The sequence below is a fragment of the Podarcis cretensis genome (assembly GCF_951804945.1).
Source record: "Podarcis cretensis genome assembly, chromosome: 7".
NCBI classification, from domain to species: domain Eukaryota; kingdom Metazoa; phylum Chordata; class Lepidosauria; order Squamata; family Lacertidae; genus Podarcis; species Podarcis cretensis.
Window position 1 is genome coordinate 87,578,758 of NC_137176.1, and position 14,035 is coordinate 87,592,792.

Below are 14,035 nucleotides of genomic sequence, written 5' to 3' on the forward strand. Positions count from 1 at the left end.
AATTATGGAAAATTTCCATAATTATAGAAATTATGGATGGGTGGGGCATAAATAATAAATTGTTATTATTTATTTGGGAGAGGAAGTCCCACATTTATTACACAGATTTTTGTGAATCTCTTGAAGAATTGATGTATAGATAGCTATAGAACAGCTGGAATTTGTGTATAACAGCTGGAATTTATTGGGGAAAGTTAAATTCTGAAATATCTACACACATATTAATCATGCATTTTCATTATATGCCACCTTTCTTCCACAGCAAAACTCCGTCCAGGCGCTGGTCAGACCCAGGATCTGAAAAACTCTTCCAAAACATGTCTTCTTGCTACAGCCTTGGGCATTATTTATGGAAAGGCAGAATTTAACCAGAGTGAAATATCCCAGGGTACTTATACCACACTGCAAGTGTGTCTTAGACAAAAGTATTTCTGAATCTATCCCAATGCAGCATATATAAACTGGGGTCAGTGCGCAGAGGGGAAACCTAATCACTGCTATGTGCAAAATTTTCAAACTCCACTCATACTATGAAAACTGGTGCCTTAAACTGGTTTTCTTGACTGGGGAGACACTAACTGTCACTTTAAACTGACAAAAGAGATTCACCCTTTCCCTCCAATTCTGATGTGTGCTTTCAAATAACATATACCACTACAATTTTTCTGTGCCTGAATCAACACGCTACTTATATAAACAAAGCAAACTTTCACAACTCCAAAAGCAAGTTTAAACAAAGCTGTATGTGTTTACCTGCTGATAGAAAAAATTTAACGTTGGCTTATCTTCAGTAAACTGGTTCAGAAATCCTTTCGGTAAGTATCGGATTCGAAGTTCATATCTACAAGGACAGAAAATGCAGAAAAATTATATGCTTTGTGTTTTGTAAGTTATGAGTCATCATCACATAATTTTTTAAAAAATCTCTAACCTGTATAATATTTATTTAAATTTTATTTATTTAGTCTAACCTGTATAATATTTATTTAAATTTTATTTATTCAGAGCATTTATACCCCACTCTTCATCCAAAAAGGCTCTCAGAGCAGCTTACATGAAATCAAAACAAAACACTCCCTACCAGCAGGCATATATTCTACATATCCTGGAGGTAAAACAAGACAGATGAAATTAAGACTTGCAATGAGAGCCAAATATGTGAGAATTCATATGCACATCAAAAAGCAACAGGGAAACAATGCTTGATTTTTAAAGAGAGACGGGTGGGAATTTTAAAATTGCATGAAATGATATGCTTATGCAAGGTGCTGTTGAAACCCCTGAAATTCACAGCAATCACCATTCATACAATTCTAATTTCTTATTAACACTGAGACACAAACTGTATTACTGGCCTTCAGTAATTCACCATCATAACATAACTGGTTCATGATCTGTGCAGAAGGCTATGGACAAGATCCAAACAAGCTTCTCAATATAAAATGGAACTCTTCTCTCCAGGAACGCCAGCAGCTGCTGTGAAAAACTGGCAATATCTCTGTCCAAAATATGCAGCTCTTTTAGACATTGGCCCACATCTAATACGCTTTACAAGTGTTGCCCTCCTTTAGAACTATTATATCTTCCCTACAATAGCATTAAATATGATCCAAATATGAGTTAATTGCTATAAAATTATTGTGCATCCATCCTGTTTCATTCTCTGCAAAAAAATACTGTCAGCTTCTTCCTCTATCTATATTTTAATGGCACAAATTATAAGGAAACAAAAGTGCCAACAAGTCACTTTGTCCTCCTCACAAGCAAAAAAAAAAAAAAAATGTCACAGTAAACCTCTTCCTATCTGATCTCTCAAAGAAACCACCACCTTTCAATTCTAAATGTGTTTGTTACTGTGATTATCATCCCACTCTCCATGCTGTGTCAACATGAATCTACGGTAACTTCCAAGTCACAGCCTATGAAAGCATCGTTATCACCATATTAAAACAATCAATTATACCTGAAGATAATCATCAGCTTTAAGCAAGAGCTTTTAAATCCTGGGCTTCTACACAGGCTGCCTAAATTGAGATCTCTTGCAAGTTATTTGCAGCTTCTTTTTCTTTTTAAAAATGTCACCAGCTATTTCTAGAAAGCATTTTACAACAAGCAGATTCTTCTGCAGTTTTAAAACTATAACTGTTCTGCAGTTTTAGAAGTAAACACTATTTTACCACTGCAACTGCTTTAGACTTTAACATTCTAACTTCTCTGCCCCTAGATAATGCAAAGTAAGTTCCAGTGATTTAAAAACTGGAGATGAAAATTATTATAAGATTTCAAACACCAGCCTTTATACCTTTCAAAATGAAAAGGTTGATGAGACTTGCCTAATACACCATGCAAACAAATCTTGAGCATAATAAAGTTTTGCTAAATAAGAAAATGTTATTACAATGAACAGTCAGGGAGCAATTAACACCAATTTCACTAGCATCCTTTGTGCTTATTTGGCAACATTTTTTTTTTTTTAAAAAGGAACCATTCCACTAAAAATATTAGTTTCAACTTTTTGGGGGGAAGAAGAATGTTATCATATGCTGCTGTTCAGCACCTAAGCATGGAGACAGCAATTTGCATTATGTTTTCATTTCAATTTAAATGCCATGCTGGTAGTGCAGTTTCAGGCTGTGAGAAGTGCAACTGAGACATGATCCACATCTGCAATGGTCCACTGAAGTTAAAAAGAGGTGCCACACTCAAGGGGAGCAGTCCTCTAATACTGCTCTGAGACTTCTTGCAGCAGGATGTATAAGAGCAACCTAAGACAGACTCCTGGCAATGAGCTAATTTTGGTCCTCATCATCCTCATTCTACAGAACCATACAGTGGTACCTCGGGTTACATACGCTTCAGGTTACATACGCTTCAGGTTACAGACTCCGCTAACCCAGAAATAGTGCTTCAGGTTAAGAACTTTGCTTCAGGATGAGAACAGAAATCGTGCTCTGGCGGCGTGGCAGCAGCAGGAGGCCCCATTAGCTAAAGTGGTGCTTCAGGTTAAGAACAGTTTCAGGTTAAGGACGGACCTCCAGAACGAATTAAGTACTTAACCCGAGGTACCACTGTACTTTGCTTAATGTTGTTCATGTCAATTGTCTGTCAGCTGTTCTGTCAAGATGAGCTGAATGGTTTTTTCAGGCAACTTCCCAGAAAGCAAAAAACGTATTCGTTTTGACAGGATGGCTGACTGAGCTTCTAGACCATGGGTAGGCAAACTAAGGCCCGGGGGCCGGATTCGGCCCAATCGCCTTCTAAATCCGGCCCACTGATGGTCCGGGAATCAGCGTGTTTTTACATGAGTAGAATGTGTCCTTTTATTTAAAATGCATCTCTGGGTTCTTTGTGGGGCATAGGAATTCGTTCAATTTTTTTTTGTCAAAAATAGTCCGGCCCCCCACAAGGTCTGAGGGACAGTGGATCGGCCCCCTGCTGAAAAAGTTTCCTGACCCCTGTTCTAGGCCAATAGTTTGCAAACTCTGTATCTTCAGGGAACCATTTCTATACTGACTTGTCTGCCAAGGATGCCCTGCACATTGTCAAGGTCACTGTATCCTAGAACTCTCCAATCCATGCAGGGTGTTCACCAGATTTTTGGCCAATGTCTCTTGTAGATGGTGAATGCAGCACAGAAGTCATACAAAACTCCCTTGCAGCTACTCACGGATAACAATGGCAGACAAGGTTTCTGGTATTACTGATCTTTCTCACTGAAAAATTCCTGATAAACTTTAGAGAAGCCCCAGAAGTCCCTGGGATAGAATTCAGAAATCAGTCTCTCAGACCAAAACACTACTACTTTTATTAATCATCATCATTATTACTAATTTGATTTTTATCCTACCCTTTCTTTTTTAAAAAACACCCATATTCATTCATATTCCATTACTGCACTTCTCAAAATGAGGACACTGAGCGAGTCCCAAGAATCAGAAGCCCAAATTGTGGGGTTTACATGTTGTCAGCACCAGCAGTAGAGCAGAACACAGATGCTCTCGGCAGCAAGTTGTCTAAGTGCTAAATACTGGAGCAGCCATAAATGAAGAACATGAACAGAAAGCAGCTGCAAGAGTGACTTGCACATTTCACTGGTCTGGTGCAGATCTAGTTCTCTGTTAACCACCGCTTGATTCTTCCATCTCTGGCTCTTTTACTACAGAAAAGCTCTGGAAAAGGTGTCACAAATATGAATACCAGAATTAAGTTGTCACATCTTCTCATTCGCACTGACAGAAGCCTCCTTTTAACATTTTTTTTAAAAGTTAAAGCTATTTAAGGAGAATCCTCATTTATATATTATTACACAGTAGAAAGCTATTAGATTCAAGCCCTCTTCCAGAATTCTTCTTCTACCCCACTAATCTAAATATTTTTACAAGCACTGTCATCCGATACTAAATGCTGTGTTTCATGTATTAAAAAAATATGACAGCAGTGGTTTCATTATTCCCAACAAACCTCCACAGATTAAGAGAGCAAGGCAGGCTGCACATCTTTGATAAAGCATGAAATTACACTCTGGAAAGATGATGAATAATTTATACCAACTCATGATGCTTTCATGGGGGATTTTATATGACCTGATCACCTAAACATCAGAACAATTATCTAACTTTGCTTTTAAAGGTTATTATCTTTGTTCTGCAATGCATTAAGACATGAGAGTACCCGTGAATACTATAAATGAAACTGGCACTTTTACGTTTCAGAACTAATTTTTCCAGCATAAATTACAGTCACACTGAATATAAGTATACTTTAAAAAAATGTCAAAGGTATAATTTTGTATGATTTTATGATAATTTACTTGGTGAAAAAAGAATCACATGCTCACTACAGAACACTGAAATAGAAATGTTAATGTGGAAAAATAAATGCTACATTTTATTCACTCAAAATTTTAAAAACCTTTTAATTTAATGTGAAGGGTTAAGAGAAGCAAGTCTGTCCCAAGATAGTTCATACCCATGTTGCACTTGATTTGTTGCAATGCACTCAGCATTACCAGAAAAAAAATGTTTATAGGCTGTCAAACTGAATGTAAGCCACAGAGAGCCAAATCACACTGTAAAAATCAGAAGGCATTTTTCTAGTGCATGGCAGCTCCTTGCTTGTAGCAAGAAGTCGTAATGGGTGAGTCACTCATTACATGAGAATAATAATAATAATAATAATAATAATAATTTTTTACTTATACCCCGCCCTCCCCAGCCAAGGCCGGGCTCAGAGCGGCTTACAAGCAATAATAAAAACAAGATGAATGATTACAAACTTAAAAACAAAAATAAAATACAACATTAAAATAATGGAACATTAAAATATTAAAATGTAGCCTCATAGTGAGAAGAGTCACTACTTTTGCAAACTAGCAGTGACGTGAGCATCATCAGAAGGGCCAGACACCAAACGAGGTCCGTTACAGAGCCTAGAAAAAACCAGTACTGCCATATTTGCTGTAACTTAATGAGGACCTAGGTGGGATGTGGGTGGCGCTGTGGGTTAAACCACAGAGCCTAGGACTTGCCGATCAGAAGGTCGGCGGTTCGAATCCCTGCGATGGGCTGAGCTCCCGTTGCTCGGTCCCAGCTCCTGCCCACCTAGCAATTCGAAAGCACGTCAAAGTGCAAGTAGATAAATAGGTACCGCTCTGGCGGGAAGGTAAACGGCGTTTCCGTGCGCTGCTCTAGTTCGCCAGAAGTGGCTTAGTCATGCTGGCCACATGACCCGGAAGCTGTATGCCGGCTCCCTCGGCCAATAAAGCGAGATGAGCGCTGCAACCCCAGAGTCGGTCACGACTGGACCAAATGGTCAGGGGTCCCTTTACCTTTTTAATGAGGACCTAGAGAAGCTGGAGCAGAGTAGGCTCTGCCTGACACAAGTAGGGAGAACACACAAAAGAGTTCCCTGCAACTCCGCCACAATAATTTAGAGAGCCATCTTGCTCAAGGACCCACAGTAACTCAGCAGTGCTTCTAACAGGAATGATAGTTTCCACAAATGTCCCATGCCTGTCAACCTGCTAAGAAGTCCCAGAGAAAGAAGGAAATGAGGTTACAGAAGTCTTAATTGCCAAACGTTCCACACTGAATGTGTGGATTCAGTTCCAGAACATTCATAAATGTTTCGCAACTTGCCCTGTTGGTCTACTTGGAGCCACAGTGTCAGAGATGGTCAAAAGATCTTTCATTCTTAGTCTATAGCCAGTGTTTATAGGGACAAGCAAAACCAGGATTCTGCAGCCATAGAGTGTACTACTCTGAACCAGTCTAGCAACACTGTGCTTGCAGCGGATTTTCAGCATCCTCGCCCCCCCCCCCCGCACCTCCCCACAAATAAATAATCTTTTAAATATATTTAAACTACTTATATGCTTCAAGGACCTGCAAGGCACAGCTCACCACAACTAACACTAAGGAACTTGCAGCCGACTATCTCCAAACTGTGCTCCCACCACTATCTCTCAAGCACTGGGAGAGGTAATATTGGGAGTTGTCTTTCCTGTTTCATACCCACTATCCTCTTCCCCCTGCCCTTTCCAAGCTGAGCCATGGTGTTTCTAAGGGAGTGCACTTAACTCTCTTCCTTATACCAATTAGACCAGGCATAGGCAAACTCGGCCCTCCAGATGTTTTGGGACTACAACTCCCATCATCCCTAGCTAACAGGACCCGTGGTCAGGGATGATGGGAGTTATAGTTCCATAACATCTGGAAGGCCGAGTTTGCCTATGCCTGAAGTAGACCCTACATGTCTGTCTCTAGGGCCTCTCACCACTCTTTTTTTCCATACTTGGTAACTGTTTCCCCCAACATGCAGCTCCTGAACTGTCTTTTATAGTCTTCTCCTCCTTGCCTAGTCAGCAGGATCAATGCACAGCAAAGAAGCAATTCCATCCTTCCCCACCTCAAACTGCTAGGGCAGCAGATAAGCCATCTGGGACAGGCTTCATTTAAGCCAGCCACTGTTCTACTCTTCCTGTGTTTACATTTTTCATGTTTGTATTATTTTTTATTTTGCTTCCTGTTTTATTTTTTATTTTGCTTCCTTTTTATTTTGCCTCCCTCCTGCCACCCACAACTGGAATGAGTTTCCACCGAAATATCTGATTTCACTGCATCGTTTACTTTCTCATTTCCTAAACAAAACTGCTGTCTTCCACCTCTATGAAACTATGGGGCAGTACACAACATAGTTTTCAAAGTATCGTGCATTTAGCGAGTAGGAACGCTTCTAGGTTTTTGCCTTACTTCCATTCCTCCGGCGCGTGGGATAGTTCAAATTTCTCCCTCACGTTGGACACTCCCATGTCTGGATGAAGCCAATGAACTTCCTCTGACTGCAGGTGACTGAGCCGTAAACCGTAACAGGCTACATTTTTTACTTTGTGACTATCTACTATCTTCTGGATTATGCCCTAAAAAAGAGAAAGAATGCAATGATTTGTTTGTTTTTTCTTAAAATTCATATACGGCTTTCTTGAATGAGCATGATATGGTCAGAAGGCACATGAGGACACCACCTTGCTGAACAGAAGCAGGCCTGTGTTCAGACAGTGCCTGGATGGGTGATCGCCTATGAACCACTTGCATGCTGCCTTGGGTTTCAGGACAGAAGAAAATGGGATATAAATGTAAAGAAAATAGTCTCCTGAGCATAAATTTTAAGAATTCACATTTTTCTACATAAGATCAAATAATAGCATAGCAAGCATTTGTGTTTATTACTAGTTATTCCTTAATAAAATTGTTTATGGGTAATGAAATATTAGCTAGAAGTGTAGTATGTTTCTCCCAGCTTTTATACCTGTGTTTTAACTTTAAGTTGCAGTCAGTATTGTTTTCTTGTTATATCTACATTGATTTTGCTTTTATCCTGTATTTGAATTGTGTGTGTGTGCATGCATGCGTGGTAAACAGCCCAGAAAACATAATGTTATAAAGCATATAAGTGCTGTAAATGTGAATAAATAATACATTTTAAAAGTTCTTGAGAGGCAACATGAATCACCACGGTGAAAGAACGGTCACTACTGAACAGTAACAGCTGCTTCAGATTTTCATACTGAACAGAACCATGCCTTCTGTTTGCCTTTCACTGGATACATTAAGACGGTGGTGAAATCTTTGTTTATCTAATTCCCATCACAGTCTAGCTCTACACTCAGGAGACAACCAGCGAGACTAGTGTGCCACTGAACTAAGAACCTGAACTGCAGTGCATATATTAGTAGGTCTATCAATTCCACACAGCATTTCTTCTAGCCTGAAAACCTTGAGCACAATACGGTAAACACAGAAGAAGTTATTCACCTGCTTGCTGCCAGATAGTGTTGTTTAAGTGCAAGTTTTCCTAATACTGCAACACACAGTTGTCCATAACTAGAGCTATGTGGGTCAGCACAAATTTCAGGCATTGAACCCTAAAGATCTATTTATGCATAGCTAAGTGTGAGCCTGACAGTCCCACTATGGGTACACTTCCAAGTCTCCCTCCCCCAATCGATGTATGAATAGAAGCAGCCATGGAATGCAATTCATTCATTTTTTCTGTGCTTTCTGAACTTGGCACAAAAAATGTCCACATAACATACAGACTTCTTTTCAGAAACCTCGCCAAGTAGGACAGTTTTGTTAACAATGAAAAAAGAAAGAAAAGCAGATGTAACTTAAGAATTGCAAATGGACAACTATTTTTTTAATTAAAAAAAGGGGAGGGTAGGCAAAACTAGCGTGGATTATTAACGAACAAGTCAATTTAAAAATAATAAAAACAAAAACCACTCACACTGGCGAGGTTTACAAACAACTAACGAAGGAAACAAAGTAATCTTTCAAGCTATAATTTTTAAGATAAACCCAACTGGGGGTTAAAATTACATGCTGCGTTAAGTAACTGATATGATCACAGGATCATAGCCTAAAAGTTTAAGAAGCCTCCTAGGGCACCTGTTTCATTTACTTTATTTCAAGTGATCATGTAAACAATTGCATAGCTATTAACCAGCAGTTAGCTCAAAATAGCGAGAGCAGAAAGAACAATTCATATCCGTCAGCAGTCTAAGAGTCTGTGAATCTGTGTCTGAGAGTGAGACTGCTATATGGTAGCTATCACCTAAAGAACATGTGTCAACAGTAAGTTACATCAATTCCCGAAGCCACTTCCCCATTCTTTTCCTCATTCTTTTTAAAAACCTTTTTGGAATGTTTGTGGAGGTACCTTAGAAAATTCCACTTAATACCACAAAATGTATATATAAAACCAAAACGAACAAAATGAAAAGAACAATTTATCTGGTGACTAAAACACAGGAGCATTAGAAGAGTTCTCCTGTCATCATTCTCATTTCCGAAGGTATCCTTCCACTGCTGTTTGGCATGCAGGTGGCCTTATGAGATTTATTGATATAACTAATGAAGGGGAACCAAGTATCATCAAAACTATCTCATTTCATTTTACCCTCAATGACTTGCCTATGTTGGGTTACATGCTCTGGTAATGCTATGTCCCATTTTTTTTCGGTACCATTCCTTCTTTGTGGGCACAGAAAGGGCATGCCGCAGTCAGTAGCATTGCTAGTGATGCTCTATATTGAATTCCATGATCATTACCACTTCCAATCGAAAGTAGTGCCAAAGTCAGGTCTAAATGGGGGATTTGGTTGCTAATTTTGCTTAATTCAAAAAATACCCCCTTTCATATTTTTTTTAAGCTTTAGGGCAATCCTGCCACCCATTATTGCCTTATAAACATAGGCCCACTACTTGGTGGCCTGGTTTGCATGGCACCTTAAAGCACAGTTAAACTCAATTATGGCTTAAAGCAAAATTAGCAATATTGCATCATAACGCATGGGGCTAAAATTGCAGGTGCTTTGCTCCTCCCCTACTCCTGCTACTGTCATGCTGCTGGGAGCTATGTGATGGTTTGGCGTAGCATTATGTCTGGATGTCCAGGACTGTGGTTTGCTTCTCTTCAAATAAACCTTGGTTTTGTTCTCGGCTTACAACTCAGGGTTTGTTTGGGGCAAACAAGCCGCTGTCTCCTTTTCAAACATATTGCTAGGCCAAACTACAGTGGTGCCTCGCAAGACGAACGCCTCGCAAAACGAAAAACTCGCAAGACGAAAGAGTTTTCCGTTTTTGAGTCGTTCCGCAAGACAAATTTCCCTATGGGCTTGCTTCGCAATAAGAAAGCCCATAGGGAAATCTCCGGGGACCTATTTTAAATGCTGGCGGTGGGGAGCAAAGCCTTTCGCCCCCCCTCCGGCCTTCAGAAGAGGTCCAGGAAGGCCGGCGGGAGCCGAAAGGCTTTGCTCCCCACCGCCAGCATTTTAAGAGCGGTCCGGGATAGCAGGGAAGCGCGCTGCGCTTTCCCGCTATCCCAGACCGCTTTTAAAATGCTGGCCGTCAGGAGCAAAGACTTTTGCCCACCGCCGGCCTTCAGAAGAGGTCCTGGACCTCTTCTGAAGGCCGGTGGGGGGCAAAAGTCTTTGCTCCCCCCTGCCTGCCTTCCCGGGATAGCGGAGAAGCGCAGCGCGTTTCTCCGCTATCCCGGACGGCTTTTGAAGGCAGGTGGGGGGGGGGAGCAAAGACTTTCGCCCACCACCTGCCTTCAGAAGACCTCCGCTGTCCCGGGGGCTTTTAAAATGCTGGCGGTCGGCAACAAAGCCCTCCTGTCCCCGGAGCTTGCGGGGTGGGAGGTGGGGAGAAGGGCTTTTCTTCCCACTGCCAGCCTTCAGAACAGCCTTCTGAAGGCTGGCGGTGGGAAGAAAAGCCCTTGTCCCCCCCCCCCAGCCTTCAGAAGAGGTCGGGGGACAGACTGTCCCCGGACCTGGTCTGAAGGCGGTTTCCATAGGAACGCATTGATTGATTTTCAATGCATTCCTATGGGAAACCGTGCTTCGCAAGACGAAAAACTCGCAAGAAGAAAAAACTTGCGGAACGAATTAATTTCGTCTTGCGAGGCACCACTGTACAGTTTGCTCCAGGCCAGGATAGCTGACTTATGACTATCCAGATGCTGCTGAACATTTCCAACCATGCTGACTGGGGCTAAAGGGAGTGGTATAGCAATCTGAAGTGGGTATGTAGGAACATTCTGTCATATTAGTAGTTTGAAGTGGTGCAGCCCAGACACAGTTTGAGCACCTCAATGAGAAGTAGGCATAATCTTTGTGTGATGCAAGCAAAATACCTAGTAGTGTAAGAAACAGAAGCGTTAGTACTCCCCTGGGGTGCCTTGCCTGTTATGGCAATAATTATGAGCTGATTACCTGTAAAAGAGCTTCAAGTATCTAAAACAAGCTCACAGGATGGGCCACAATAATTTCAGAAATCAAAATTAAGTAAGTGCCTCATTTGCTTAGGTTCTCTTGGAGCTGTAAGTCTCAGATTTAAAAGCAAGGTTGAAAAATGTATCTTTCAAACTCATATTGCAAACACACAGCATTTTCTAAGTGAATTCCTTCAAGATGAAAAAAGCATTACATTTGAACTATGTAAATCCCTTCCTATTGCAACATGAAACCAGAATGTGTGCTCTCTTTCAAGTGAACCAATGGCATATTTAAAATTCTGAGACAAAAGGTCATTTGAAATGTAAAATGCTACTACCTGTGTTTGAAGTCTTTTCTGTTCCATCCTATTTTCTTTTAAGTTAGCCCAAGAGCAATACTTTAGTTTTTGTGAAAAATAATGTATTTGTCTGCAAACAACTAAAATAAAAATTGGCATACCATACCAATATTAGAATACCATGGCATACCATAAAGTCTTGGTTAGCCTGTTAAACCAAGAAAAATATTCTTTTTAAATATTATTTAATCATGTCAGTAGCTTAAAACAAAAAGATTGCAGGTGCAAATAAATATGAATAGCTGTAATGTGGTTCATGGGGATAAAAAAAAAATGAGCAAAGGCATTAAATAGGTCAGCTAAAGCTTCAAACCTAACCCCACTTACCTGGCAGTAACCCACATTGAATTCAACAGAATTTACTTCTGAGTAGACATATTCCTCAAGAAAATTTTAGAAATCAAAGCTTTGCCTGGAATGACTCACAGCATGTGCTGAATAAAGACCTTCAAGTAAACACTTCAACATCTGTGTCCCTCAGCCTCAAGTTATTCGCTTCACATTCTGAGAATGACCTTCAAAAAACCATCTCTAAAGAACTTCAAAATGTTAAATCAGCTTACCCAAACATCTGTAGCATCCCCGTGACGTATAATACTGGCCCATGTTGTCGGCTCACTGTTACTTTCAAAATAATGGAAAACCTTTAGGACTCGTTCCATTGCCCCAGGAGAACGCTCCATCCCAGAACTGAGGTGCGTCTTTGTGCTTGAGCTTGGCGTGTGATTCAAGTTTGGGTCTAGGTAAGCTGCTGCCATGGTTTTGCTAGATGCTAGGTATCTGTCATATTCTAAAATGGGAGGAAGGGAAAAAATAACATTTCAGACTTTATAAGTGATACGTAAACAAATTCTACAGTTAGTCAATACCTTGGAATAATTGGTGTTCATTTTCCTAAGGAAAAGCACCTCCGAAAGACACAAACCATTAAAAATAATCTATTCAAATGTATAGAGGGGGAAATTCCCATTAAAAAGCATTTATCACCCTGTACAGTAATTTTTTTAGATCACTTGTATTTATAGATCACACTAGTATAAAAAAATCATCTTCCTACTGCCTCCAAAATGAAACTGGCCCCACAAAGTGTGTCTGGCTGTTAACCAGAAGGTTGGTGGTTCGAGCCCACCCAGGGACAGCTGTGGTCAGGATTCCAGGATTGCAGGGAGTTGGACGAGATGACCTTCGAGATCCCTTCCAATTCTACCATTCTATGAGTCTATATAAGTTTTCTTTGAGCATCCAACTGTTTGAGAAATGGGAGCTACAGAGCACAGGAATAAACAGCACAAAATAGTAAAGCAGCTCTGCCCCTTTCTAGTAGGAAGTTTATTCTTCTTTGTGTCCCACCCCTGCAATGGAAAATTGGCACATCATAATCAGTTTTTGGGCTTTTAAGGCCATTTGTTAGAGCAGGGGTAAAAGTGGTACCTCTGGATGCGAATGGGATCCGTTCCGGAGCCCCATTTGCATCCAGAGTAGAACGCAACCCGCGTCTGTGGATCGTGATTCGCCGCTTCTGTGCAATGCACATTTTGAGCATCTGCGCATGCGCGAGTGGCGAAACCCGGAAGTAACGCATTCCGTTACTTCCAGGTCACCACGGAGCATAACCTGAAAATGCTCGACCTGAAGCATATTTAACCCGAGGTATGACTGTAATCAAATGCAATCTAGTTTGTAGAACTTTAGGAGCACCAAGATCCTGTAGACACTGCTGTTCAAACACTACACTAGGTATACAAAAGTGAATAGCTTTTCACCACTTATTTGCATTATTTCCTGCTCCCTTAGTCAAAATCCTGTTTGAAAAACTAGCTCTAACTTTCTAGCATCAGCATATTTCTAAAGTAGTCTTTTCACAGTCACCTTTACTGCAGTGAAGGTCTAAGTATGCTTGCAGAACTCTTTGCCTAAAAGCTACATCCAATGTAATACACTAGATTAATAGCCCATGCAGGGCTATATTACACTAGTATCACATTTTACAGCCTTCCAGGAAATGTTGGAACAGCAGCTGTAAACCCCAAAGTGACTTCAGAAGTGGAAGGCAATGATCATTACTAAGGCCTAATTCATATCAACTCTAAATGTTCTCAGTGGTGCCACTTCAAGCATAATTAAGACAGGATATGCTCATCTGAATATACAACCTTTGCCGCCTTCTGCTTGCACCCTTTCCATGAGTCACATTTGGTGAAAGTGCTTGCTAAAATGCAATGCATTGTTAAGGCAAAATTTTCTTGCTAAGCCACCGGGACAGGAGGTAAGAGAGCACTGCAGAAACTTTGAGCCATCTAGTTTTGGGCCATAACAAACTAAGCAGTCCTGTGATTTGCATATAGCTCATCCTGTCCTTTCCCTGCAATAAGGTATACAAGTGTGCTACAACACATTTG

At 40.6% G+C, this 14,035-nt stretch overlaps 1 protein-coding gene across 12 annotated transcripts in view; it reads right to left on the reverse strand.

The window, feature by feature from the left end:
* The window catches only part of PTK2 (protein tyrosine kinase 2), a 202,166-nt gene that overhangs the window by 99,427 nt on the left and 88,704 nt on the right, over nucleotides 1-14,035 (reverse strand). For all 12 annotated transcript variants that reach the window (XM_079984198.1, XM_079984199.1, XM_079984197.1 and 9 more), the window contains 3 exons: nucleotides 12,200-12,426; nucleotides 7,251-7,417; nucleotides 754-841 (listed from right to left, as the gene is read on the reverse strand). In XM_079984198.1, coding sequence (XP_079840324.1) covers nucleotides 754-841; nucleotides 7,251-7,417; nucleotides 12,200-12,394 — 450 coding nt within the window. In that variant the 5' untranslated portion in view covers nucleotides 12,395-12,426. The remainder of the gene's footprint in view (nucleotides 1-753; nucleotides 842-7,250; nucleotides 7,418-12,199; nucleotides 12,427-14,035) is intronic.